The sequence below is a fragment of the Lipophrys pholis genome (genome assembly GCF_963383615.2).
Source record: "Lipophrys pholis genome assembly, chromosome: 8".
Classification (NCBI taxonomy): Eukaryota; Metazoa; Chordata; class Actinopteri; order Blenniiformes; family Blenniidae; genus Lipophrys; species Lipophrys pholis.
In genome coordinates, this window is record NC_137630.1 from 14,255,530 (window position 1) to 14,268,913 (window position 13,384).

The window sequence follows — 13,384 nt, forward strand, 5'->3', positions numbered from 1 at the left end:
GTGTTAGTACAGTCCGTCAGTTCAATGACATGAATGTTAAACTGCTAAATTGTCCATCGGTGTGAATATGAGATGTGTTTTTCTATCTTTTCCCCTGTGATGGACCAACAACCTGTCCAGGGTATTTTTAAAAAAATATCTTTTGTCAGCCAGGATCAGATCAGATCGAGCCGCGCAAGATCCTGAAGAAGATAGATGAATGATTTGTTGGATAATTACTTTAAAAAAGCCCATTGCAGTAAATTATGACAAAACATGAACCAATTTATTATGAAATAATATATAAAAGTCTCACTGCTGTAATTTGAGTACTCCAGTATAACTCATTTTGGTTATCCTGCCCCTCCCTGCAGAGTACTTTCTATATAGTAAAATAATTATTTCTTTAATTTTTGCATGACTGAAGCACACAAAAAGAAGAAAACTATCATTGCCAAAATTACAAGGTTTCAAATATAATTAGACATGCATCTGCTTTTTTCATAACTGTGTGTCATTGCAATGAAAAAAAAACACTTATACAGGCTTATACGGGATTTAGAGTTGCCATTTAGTGGAAGATTATATTGAGGTTGAAACAAAGCAAAGGCCTATCACATCGATAGTAATTGGTTTGACAAAGATTAAAGGTTGGGTACATCTATATAAAAAATAAATAAATAAAAAAAATTAAAATGCATACACTAAATCTCTTAAGGCTAAGAGAGTCTTGCAGATCACTGCAAAATCAATTGCACAATGAATGAAAACATCTTTTATGACTCCACAGTGAGCCAAAAATGCTCCATTACGCAGAGGTTAACAAGGTTGTTAACAGTCAACAGACATATTCAACAATGTCAGTCTATTTGTCTATTTCACACAGCTTGGGAGTTTCATTGTATCCTACATTTGACTTGTTGTTAATTGCTGATGCATCCAGGATTTTAAAGCTACATTCAATCACAATATTACATTTCCTAAATGGGTTTTGAGTGCAGTTTTTTTTTTACAAATGTGAAATAATTAATAATAATAATTTTGTGATTTACTCACGGTGAATTAGGAGGGGAAAAAACCTAAGAAGGGCTATTTCATGGAGGCGAGAGGTGAGATCAAGGGGGATTAGAATTTGTCAATAACCACAAAAAAATATTTTATGCAAGATAAATTCCCCTCTTCCTCCTGGCTAATCACACCCTGAATATTTAGATATCCTTCTGCATCTTCCTATTGTTTGACCACTGATATAAAGACACACTCACTAAAATACTTCAGTTGGCAAACTTTCAACCCTATGGAGCCTTTGAAGGATATTGCAGGTTTCAAGAGCCTTTGTTCATGTCCCAAAAGTAAGACAAGTTAACACCAATAATTGGCATTTATTTGATATACAATCAGAGAAAAGTTTAATGGTCCAAAATTACTACAATTTTATGATCAGGTACTTAAAAAATGCCTCTAAATGGGATGCTTATCACTGGATTTAGGAATTATAGCTCGTTATCACATCTCATATACTGTTCAGTGCTGGGTTTCCTACAATGTGATGTGCTATTTGCAAAAAAGTTAATATGAATGATTTCGTCACTTGTTTCATGGGTGTCGTGTAATGCTGTAATTTGTTTACTTCTCATCAGATTTTTAGACCTTGTGTGCAAACTGGGACTGACTGGTTATTTTCCCAAGACAAAACGAGCATAACACCTCAGTGTTTATGTCCTTATATTAGAAGTTTAATGCTGAAGTGTCACAATTTGTCATTTGTCACACATATTCCTAAATTTAACACAAGCAGCACCTATTTTAAAGTGTCAAACAATTATTATTTGTTTTCCATGTCTGACGTCATCATTGTCAATTTGGAGGAATCAGGTAGTTCTTAGATCATTTTTTTTCTCCAAAGACATTTGAATAACTTCAATGTTGTGAATCACTAGTACCACGATTAAGCAAGATTACGATACATTATTCACTCACAAACAATTCTCTGGTGTGGCTATGTGCCATAATAGCACAGAGTTAATTAGTTCAAGGGCCAGAGTGTAGTTTTGTCTTTTTTGGCTCTGTGAGTCAACCTGGCATTTAATATCTCACACACACACACACACACACACACACACACACACACACACACACACACACACACACACACACACACACACACACACACACACACACACACACACACACACACACACACACACACACACACACACACACACACACACACACACACACACACACACACACACACACACACACACACACACACACACACAGTCTTGGTGGAAGGAGCTTTTGGAACAGAGAGTGGACTGCAGCACAGAGAAAGAAAGAGTGCTGCACTAACCTTGTCAGGATACTTCTGCACCAGCTCTCGCACTTTGCTGGCACTGCCGTGCGCTGCCTCAATGACCAAGCGGCTGGGATTGTCCTGCTCTGTGGACTGAGACAGCAGCTTTTCCAGCACCGAGATGACAGTACCTGAACAGAGATGAATTCAGACGGACAGGGAGGAGGGGGAGAGAGTAAAAAGGGGACAAACGAGGGACAGATGAAGAAATAAAATTAGCTTTTTCTGTCTGATAGTCACACGAAATGAAACCTTGCACTGGGACACAAAAAAAAGCAACTCAAAGTGGTTAATGAATGTATCAAAGCTGTGCTGAAGGAAAACCACAAGAATGAGTCAAAATGTCCCTCCGTGCAGTGGAATCACACCACACACATCCACAAACACTCACACCCGCACACACACCAGTGTGTTGTCATACTCCCGTTCGCTGAAGCGAACACATGCACAGAGAGTAGATTTTGTCATGATTAGGAGTACTTCCAACAAGATGACAAATGTGCTGCCAAAGCCTCTCGCCGTCAACATGCAGGCTCATGGCATGCAGCAGAGAAGAGCACTTCGAGGAATGGACACCCTGTCAACAAACTGATAAATTAGAGGGAAAAAAAAGGAGGCCATAGGAGCCATGCATGGGCATAGCAGAGCTGGAAAGACATGTGGGCAGGGAGAGGATGAATGAAAGCAGGCAGGAGGTAAAGCCGGAGCTGCAGCGTTAGCGATGAGCCCCCTCGTCCCGGCAGAGGCCTTACTTCCAGATTCGCTGGGGTTCTCGGCAGTCATGAGGTTGGCATCCACCTCCATGGGCTGCGCCGAGAGGCACGCGGGGTTAAACGTCCATGTCTGGCCTCCAAATGCCACCCGGAGGTCACCATCAGCATATACTTTCAACACCTTTCCCACCTGACCAAGCACCTATGGGGGGGAAAATACATGAGTAATGTGGACGATGACTGGCTCAGTTATAGGAAGTCTCAACAAAGAAAATCAACAAGAAACTGCCTATGAATTTTCATGAAGAAATAAGTTTAAAAATCTGTTCTCAGATGATCAGTCTTTATTTGCTTAATACAGTATTTTTATTATTTGCCTTGGGAATGACAACCAGTGTGCAACAGCTCAGTTTCTGAGATACAGTTGCTTTAACTGTGACAGAGGCAACTGTTGGGGTTTGATTCATAAATTCTCAAGTACCCCTTCAAGGCCAGTCAGGGTCAGCCAAAGGGTCAGATGATTTAACACAGGTACACTTTAGTCCACAGTCTCGAAAGAATGAATACTGCTCAAACATGACAATGTTCCATAAGTCAACAATTCTATGAGAATATATGAAGTATATGTTCTAATGTTATAAGATGGAGTTACCTTCATAGAAATCGAATCCGATGTTTGACATTTTAGGAGAAATATGTTATGACACAGCTATATGTCTCCAACATAAACAATTTCAAATTCAAAAGGTTTGTAAAGAATGATGAACTAACTCTATACTGATTATGAGTGTATCAGGACAATATCTATCATAAACACTATAACACAACTCAGAGGAGCCCGGTCTAATGAGTAAGTGAACAAAATATAGTTTGTACCTTCAAATTATATTAATAAAGGCCTAAAACCCATATGGGTTTGACATGTTCCTTGTTTACATGTCGTTTAAATTGTTGAACTTAGTTCTGCAGACAAACAGAAACAATCTGGAAAAATGAAAGCATCTATGATGAACTATCTAACTTTGCTATTGAAACAAACGTGCTTTATTTTGTTGATTATGACTCATTGTAAATCCCTTCAATCTCAGAATTATTTCAACAAACCCTAGTTTTAAATTGTGCACACGATGTGCTGATTTTGGGGATTTATTTATAACGTAAACTGAATCCAACATCAGCTTATGAAACCGTGTGAAATCAGCTGATTTGACATGTTAGTGGAGTTTTAGCATACAGGCGTCATGCTGTCCGTCCACTCTCCATGGCCAGCTTGCAGTCTCTTCACGCTGTCCATGTCTTCCAATACTCTCACTAGTTCTCCAACTCCAAACGTGTTCACCTATAGAGAGAGAGAGAGAAAATAAAAAGAGACATATATACAGTTACGAAAATAGTTTTGTGTGATTTTTGAAATCACTTCCTCAAACTCAAAAATATTCATGGATGAACTAAATCTCTGAATGAAGTGAGGTCGTCTCACAGAAACTCATCAGTACCTTGGTAAGAGCGCCAGGGTGGAAAGTCCAGCGGATGTTGTTGCTGTACTGTACTCTGACATCTCCTCGGTCAGTGATTCTATGAACAGTCCCGATCCGGCAAATGTACTGCAAAAACACACGCACACACAAAAACACGGTTTTCACCATGGGTTGTGCTCTGCGTAGATGTGACCTCAATGTTTCCTTTAGCATCTGCAAGTTGAGATGTGGATGCTCCGTTTCCTTCCAACCCTGCCACAACGTCCATCTGAGCCACTTATATAAATATTCTGTAGGCCTGGTTCGAGAGGCACAGATGTATTCACTGTCATGCTTGACTAATACATAAAGAATACATACTGTACACTTTGTACCTCTCTTTTCTATGAAAACAATGGGGAGTTATGTAAAGCTGTCAACCGGCATTGTGTTATTCATGCTTCAGGCAGAAGAACTTAAAGATACCTCTGCCATTTTGGGGTTCCACCCTCCGTGGCCCTCCTGCATCTGTCGCAGGATATCCACCTCCAGGAGACATTTGACCTTGTCGCCTTGCTGGAAGGAGTGACCATCAGCACTCTCCTGGCGCTGCAGCTCCGCGTGCTCTCCTGGATGGACAGGTGTCAGCATCAACAAACAGGCTGGAGCTTATGCCTGTTTTTCTAAGGTTAATCCAGCTGCACAGCACGGCATGGATGATCAAGATGTGTGAGGTGTGTGAGGTAGGTTAGCATCACCCTGTGGTGCTGGCAAAACTCCAATGGGATTTTTCTATCAGGCTCATGATCGCTTACAAATTAAGTGATATTTCTGACACATCTTCAAACTTGAACATTTTTATGTCTAAATAAAATAAACAAAGGTAAAATTCTTCAGAAAAAATTCAACATGATAAAATGAAATCAGTCGCTGTCATTAAAGACCATACTTTGAGTTTTTGTACTATTTTTCATGTTCACCAAATCTTTCCTCACACGGTGACCTTGAAAATGCTTTAGACTGATGGAATTAAAACATCATAAAGCTGTAATTGTTTCATTAAATATGTACTATATAGGTAAAGGATGATGAGGCTGAGGAGTGAGATTAATCAATGCCTCTAGAGTCATTTAGACAATTCAGAAAATGTCTTGTTATTCCTTGTCGACGATTCTACAACAAAAACAGATCATTTACTGATGTACTTTTTTTAATGAATTCCGTACTCCAAAATTAATTCTTGTACCTAATGTCTTAAGAAATTTGCCACTTAACACACATTTGATTAACCACACAGAACTCCGTTATATGCATTGCTTCATGCCTACAATTTTGTGACTCAAAGTGACGAATGAGTGATTGGATCTGAGTAATTGAGAAAAGGAACATGTCTTACCGAGCTTTGGTAGATGATCTTTGTAATAGAAGCCTCCTTGGCCGTCTGACACATATTTGAGGTCTACCTTGCCCTTGTGGCCCATTCGGTAGACGTTGGTGGTGCCACTAGACCAGGTGACACTGGCCACGCTGCGACCTGACTCAGTGTCCCAGCCGCGAATGTCCACTACTTTCCCCACCTTACCCTCCCCACCTATACACACACACACACACATACACACACACATGAATACATAGAAACAGGCACACATAAGATAAGAAACCAACAACAACCCTTCGGTACAAAAGAGTGGGGGGAGAAAACATGCAGTGAATGGAAAATCAGCCCAATAAAAGAAAGAAGCGTGGTTATTAGACACAGAACAGTGGACGCGTGTTTCATGAGGAAAAAATGCGTAATGGTGAAGCAATCAGGTGACAGACACACGTGTGAGGGGAACATTTCACCTGAAGAGACAAAAGGTCATTCAATCTCACGACCCTGACTTAACACAGTGAGCCACCAAAACACACAATAATAAACACCATTAACACTTCCAAGTCATGTTATTATGATTCTATCAGAGGATGAATGCAGGTCCATACATCAGGTTATATGACTTTTGATTAAAAAAAACAAAACAAAAAAAAAACAACCTTGTTTAGCCATTGATGTCATCAAGCTGCTTCAGTGCCTAACAACACTGATGAGAACCAGTGACCCGTAGGACAACATGATGGGCAGGGGGATTGTGAGCATGCCCAGTGTGTCCTGCATGCACTTACCGCAGACACCATTTAAGCCCGATGACTGACTGAACCAAACCCCAGGGCACCAGTTTCAAAGACACCAAAAGGACACTTTGACTCATTCGTTCTTGACAAGAAAAGGGAGCGCTTCTATTCTCACAGCGGTGAGACCCCTGACCAACAAACATAAAAATATATCACCATTCCCTCTTCCTCTCCCTACAGAGAACATCCAGGGACCTTAATTTAGCCAGGGAATATGCAGTATTGCTTTGAATTAAGGCTCAAAGTATTGTATCTGAAAGAACCTTTCCTCAGTATTGGTCACATCGTGTAAGATTGCAGCAACCAAAACAATGTTCCCAGTCTTTAAATGAAGGAGCCTCTCGGTTTATGCCGGTACACAGTAATGGAAAAAGAAAAATACTTGTTACAAAACAAGGACTCAATAAAGACACAGACACTGAGAGGCATGCACATCTGTGGGACAGACCCGGATGAGTCACTGGCCATGTAAGTGCACACAGACACATAGTGGAACAACATTTTGCAGGTTAATGAGACGTGAGGTTAGAATGTTATAATGGGTTGTGGAGGCTCTGTGCTTGAGAAGGCAGGGGGCTTTCTGAGTTAGCAAGGCCAGGTTAGTGGTTTGAACCCCCCCCCACCCACCTTCTCCTTCGACACACACACACACACATCACTCACCGTCTTGGTTGCCCCAGTCCCAGTCGGGACCACGAACCACTTTAACCCCCTGGAAGATTCCTTTGAGGATGATCCGTGGGAGGTTCTGCCTCGGTGCCAGACTCACTCTGTCATGGAGCATGAAGACACAGCTGAGTAAACCACACCACCGACCACTGATATTACAATTCACTTTATCTTTTGTCTTTCTTTTTCCATTTTAGTTTCATTTTATAGTTTTATATCTCATGTTTGAATTTGTACTCCTCGTGCACAGCACTTTGTTTCCACCATGGTTGTGTGAAAGCGATTTATAAATAAATATGGTGTGATATGATGTAGACAAATAACAGATCAACAGACTCTTTAACACGTTCAGAAAATGAGAAGTTACTTTTAAAAGACAATCTTATGCAATTTTATATTATTACATGTGATCTAGCACAATATCCCCTAACATATAAGAAAAGAAATGTACAATCAAATTTTCCTCAGCCTTAATTCAATTGACACTAAAAACTTCTGTCCTATTTTAACTATAAAAAAAGACCAAACATAAAAGATTTAAATTCATGGGACACTAAAGCAGACCCATGGACAAAAGAAAACATGATCAATATTTTTTAGTTCATACATTTACTGCTATATAAATTCAGCAGGAAAGGGTCACATTTAACATACTACAAAATTCAAAATGTGTTTTTCTGTTCCTCCTTCATGTGCGTGGTCCAAGTCAGTCAGTACAACACCACATAACAATATAATGACCGACTGACGCCGATCGCGGCTTCTCACTGTATGCCTGTCTACCTTTTAAAAACCAAAGTCAACTCAAGATGACCAGCAATCCTGAACACAACTACTCTAAAATGTATTCTGAGATGAACATCGTTGAACGGTGTTACAATCATTCACGATGTACTTGAGATATTTCCCATGAATGTGAGGGATTTTAGGTTGCTGGGTGTCAGGGAGAAGACTGAGAGGCATTTATTTCAGTTTCTGATCAACTCTAATCACAACAATCAAATTCATTATCTCGACGCACATAGAAAAAAAACAGACATATCCTCCAAATCAGACATACCTTATGGTAAAGATTTGATCAGATCTCGGTGCAAAGGAGCTTCCTATTCCCATATTTCCTGAAGAGATCAAATCCCAGCTTCCATTTCAAGCAAACAACTTCATGAATTAATTCAAAAGTCATAAAAAAAAATCCCGTGACATCAATAGAAAAAGCGCCTTGTGAGATCTGTGATCCTTGGAGAGCCTCGTAGAAACTTGACAGCCCTCACAGGTTCTCCAGCAATGGTGTTTTGCTTGAAGTTAGTCTTGACTAACTTCATCCCCGTCACTGCCCAGACCTTCAGGTTCGGACATGCAGGTACTCCAGCAAGCAATGGTGGCACATTTGATGCTTGAAGCCAACTTACAGCAAAGCTCAAGGAGGGACTGAGCTCGGACAGGTCTGAGCTGGGAATTGTGTCTATCTGTGCGAAGGGCTTTTAGCCTAATCCGAGACAGCGGAGAGATCAGAAAGCAGGTCACCTCAGGGCGAATCATAGAGCATGCACACTGAAGTAATGCTCCAATGTAACTGTGCATATACAGCCTTAAACCATCAAACTGACAATTTGGCTTTTTAAGAGCTTTTTGAGAAACGTTTTACATCAACAGTGCTATAGTGATATAAAGAAAAAAGTATTTATTTTGGTGGGTTTTTAAAAAAATAAATATTATACTACCTGGTGAAGGTTACAAGGTGGCACCATTACCCAGGACCAGAGGTGGTTAAAGTACACAAATTCTTTATTTAAGATGGCTGAACAGTAAACAGCTTTGGTAAAAGTAATAGTACCGTTTCAACTTTTTGTCACACCAGTAGGAATAGAAAAGGTAAATGTGTGAATAGTAATCACTTCCTAAGGGCATGAGGTGCACAAACATGTATGTACACCTGCACACATACATTAAGACTACAGTTTGTCAGTAAGGATACAAAAGCCAACAACCTGATGATTAGTAATGAAAAAGACAATTATTAATAGAACTTGATCATTCTTAAATTTGTAATTCCCTGCACTTTAAGCATCAATTATTGTGACCGAGTCTTTCATACAACTATGAGTGTGAATGAATTGATGAGGGAGTTCTGTGACCGTCAGGAGGATAAAGTACAAATATTTGTATTTAACTGTAGGAAGAAAATCCAACATTTCTCCAAAAAGCAATTAACTGGAGAAAGTGCAAATGCGTTGGTACTTCCCACTTCTGGCCTGCATTAACCAGCATACTGTTTATAACAGTGAAGCAAGCACAGGAAAACAACTATTCATACAACCTGATGTAGTATGAAATATAAAAAGACAAACGTCCTCAAGTCAGGTGAAGACTTGACCTTTGTTTCTCAGAGCATCCACTCTTTTAAAGGATCAAGCTTTCTAATCCTGTGCAGCCAAATGTCACGGCCATTCACATACAAGATCACAACAAGAGACCTGCGACTGTTCATAGGGTCTGCGCCCACAGTCAACCGAGGGTGACCCTCATTGCTTGAAGAAGAAAGTGGAACACCAGAGAAAAATGAGCTCAGAAATGGAGAAAATCTCTGAATTTGTGGCATTCGTCACGTCGGCACCTGTGAAGCTACGACTTTCAAACGAAACAACAGATGGTGTGACAGCCTTCAGGTTTCACCTTAAACTGAGATCAAGAGTCAGCCAAGGACTTTTAACATGTCAGCCCTCTTTACGTTCACCATGCTTTAATGGGCCTCTGCCAAACTTTCAGGAGAGAAAACATCCCAAATCCCGACTACAGTCGAGTCTTATCGGACAAATCGGCACAGATGAAGCCATTGTCATCCAACTACACTTTAGTCCTCACTTGACCTTCCAAGACTCCCAAACCGCTTTAAGCAGCGTGGGTGAGGACATACAAAAGATTCTTTACTTTAATATAGTAAAAAAAACATACCTACATGCACTGACATATTTCAATACATTCACTATCAAAGAGATCCCAGAGAGGCTCAACAGAAGGTGCACAATTACATTACAACTCTGTGTGGAAAAGAGGAAGTGTTTGGAAATAGTGGCAGGTCATCCATTGAGGATTGTTTCGGATGCATCAGGTCAGGTGGAGGCAGCGCAGCTTGAAGTGCAAAGGCGGGATTAAGCATCGACTTGGCCTGATTGGTTCCCTGGAACTGCGCGTGTGTTGTTTATGTGTTGAAGAGCCGATTAACCAAATGCATACCAAACAACCGCCTACGTGTAAACATATGGGACACACATATGCTGGCCTGGGCACCGTCAGCACACACACACACACAGACATACACGCACGTCCCAATGGAACTTTGGAGTATAGGATGAAAGTTATGATAAGAAATATCCAATGAAACCAAACAGCCTGAGCAAGTATTGTTTTCTATCAACAGGCACCTTCCACTGCTTTGTGAAACAGTACGGGTCGTTGCATGTCGGTTTGCTCCATATCCGGCACCGATAATCTCATGCATGTTTTCGACCAAGATGAAAATGTTAACATGCTAATCCACACGGCTGAGTATGGTAGCATACTAATCCACTTAAATCTGCTGTAATTACAAAGGAACATGCATGCATGGTACATCCGGCTCAGGTCTCACACCATGTTTGTGATAGTACTACTTCACTGTCAGCGTGCTGCAGCGGTTTACAGAGCTGATTGCTTCCCATCGTCCCCTCGGGACACAAATAAAAGTTGTCCATAAACTACAAATAGATAAACCCTGCTTGGGTTCCTTTAAAAGTCCTGCACATGTTTGGCCCACATGAAAGGCGCCCCTCTTAGCTGAGCCCAAACTTCTGTTCCCACCTCGTGTAATTCACTGCCGGCCCAAACACATTATGAAACCAAGCTAAATTTGACTTTCCGGGCAAATATCAGTGTGTCCCATGACTGCCAGATTATAAATTAGCCTTTTGAAATGTTGTCAGTGAAATATGGGTCAATGTTGTGTGGAAATAAAGAGGCACTGTGTGCCGGGCACCACACTTTGTAGAGGGCTCCTCTATTTTATTCATCTGACGAGAAAAGAAGTGACTTTCATGTGATGTTCTCCCAGATACACATTCTGACCCAGAGCCGAGCCACAATCGCAACTCCAGCTTCTCTCAGACGACACAAAGACGTCTTTGAATGAAAAGTTGAGCTGGATGCTATAATTGGATACATTCACGGAAATGTGATGAGAAGAAAATTGGGAATTATATCATTTATAACCTCTCTTGATTTATTTATATTTGTTGTTTTGCACAATCTGCATTCACATGTTTTGCTCACTACCAGAGATCTTCTCTTTATACCTGCTTCCAATTAGAAGAATGAGCTGTTAATCTCTAAATGTTTTACCAGGTGTTTCTCAGGATTACACAATGTTTCCAGACATTTGTTGCTCCTGTTCCAGCTTTTTCCTGCAGCAAGAACAAGCTTTCACGTTTGATATGATTTGCACACCACTTGCTGGCTATTTTTTTTATTGACATTTCACACCACGCCCAAACTCGGGTTGTATTTGATCAGTATGATCGAGTATGATCGAGTATTTTCAACTCCTGAAGCAAATGTTTTCTAAAAACTCTTGAATTCAGAAAAACTAGCAAACAAAAACTCAAAGCATCTTTGCACACTATCCCAACCTGAAGGTGAAAACTTACAAACAGGTCATGTTGAGCTTGATGGACAGTCTGGGGGAAACTGACAGCAGACTCAGGACTGTGAATTACTCTTAGTCTGCCATTACAATACAGTCTTTGCTTTCCGTACTCGTGTATCTGTGTTGTTTTTCTGTTCCTATCGTGTCAAGCACTTTGTGTAGCTTTCTCTTTGGAATAAAAACGCAATGCAAGTAAAGTTTGACTGACACCGAGTCTATTGAACTATAAAAAGCAGTTGTCGATGATGAACACCAAACCATCAATCTTTGGATTTAAAAAAAAAATAAAAATTTTATGATCTGGAAATGCCTTCTATTAAAGCGTTGAACAGTGACGTTGGGAGATTTAATTCACTTCATGGCTGACTGACTGCATTGGGCTGAGTCACAGTCTTTTATGCGACTCAGTGTCATCAATATACCATTCATGTTTCAGACTGCATAACCGTCGTCTCTCAGGGAGTCACAATGAAGTCGGGCTGAATGGTTTTAGCGGCGGCGGCGGCGGCGGCGGCCCATTCAGAGCTGCTGCAGACAAACTTTCTGAATGAGATTTCATCGTCAGAGTATCATTCAGATTAGTGAAACCACTTAAAGGAAGTTCAGTATTCAAATATCAAGGTCAAACTCATATCAGAATGTTGAAAAATGACATACATGTTTTCTCTATTTTAGCATTAAGGGAGCATGAGTTAATTGTGTTCCTTACCGGATTAGTTTGTAGTATGTAGTGGTAAAGGAGGCATTAATGCACCTAGCATTGCCTACATTGTTATTGCTATATTGCAAATATCCTTATCGTACATTACAGTAGCAACTAAGTTGTCTTAAGCTAAAAGCGTCATTGGAAGAAGCTTTGCTCAGCCAATGCTATTGTAAAACTCAGTTATAGAATCAAAATTCTTCTCAGAATGATGTAAGAACTTATTTTAACTTTAGTCACGCACTACAAAAAAAATGTTGCATTGTCACGCACAAATGACATTTTATTACAACCGGCCATTGAACTGTTTGTGCAGAGTGGTGACATTCTGTTGTGTGAAACGGTGTCACCACAACTACTGGAAGAAGAAGAATGCGTTCTAACTTTTTCGGAAAGGTAGTATGGGTGCTTAATTCACATACACCAAGAATGTCCAACTTCCCTCAGGTGAAAAAAGGCTGCATCAAACCTAGACACTAATCATCTGTCTTCTAGTTTGGTCTGTAAAACATTCAAATGGCAGGTCAGACAGAAATAGGCCTCATCAGAAAAAGGAAAAAAAATCTCCTCCGACTTATTTTTAGCGATCCAACTTTAGTCGGGCCCCTCTCACATGTTATGCGCCACAGTTGTCTGAGATGATAAACAGCTTATAAA

At 40.4% G+C, this 13,384-nt stretch overlaps 1 protein-coding gene across 1 annotated transcript in view; it reads right to left on the reverse strand.

The window, feature by feature from the left end:
- Window positions 1-13,384, reverse strand: part of mib2 (MIB E3 ubiquitin protein ligase 2) — a 30,427-nt gene that overhangs the window by 13,186 nt on the left and 3,857 nt on the right. The window contains exons 3-9 of the mRNA XM_080469516.1: window positions 7,341-7,447; window positions 5,902-6,096; window positions 4,992-5,134; window positions 4,545-4,652; window positions 4,283-4,387; window positions 3,088-3,250; window positions 2,333-2,466 (exon numbers count right to left, since the gene is read on the reverse strand). Of these exons, the coding sequence (XP_080325642.1) occupies window positions 2,333-2,466; window positions 3,088-3,250; window positions 4,283-4,387; window positions 4,545-4,652; window positions 4,992-5,134; window positions 5,902-6,096; window positions 7,341-7,447 (955 nt within the window). The remainder of the gene's footprint in view (window positions 1-2,332; window positions 2,467-3,087; window positions 3,251-4,282; window positions 4,388-4,544; window positions 4,653-4,991; window positions 5,135-5,901; window positions 6,097-7,340; window positions 7,448-13,384) is intronic.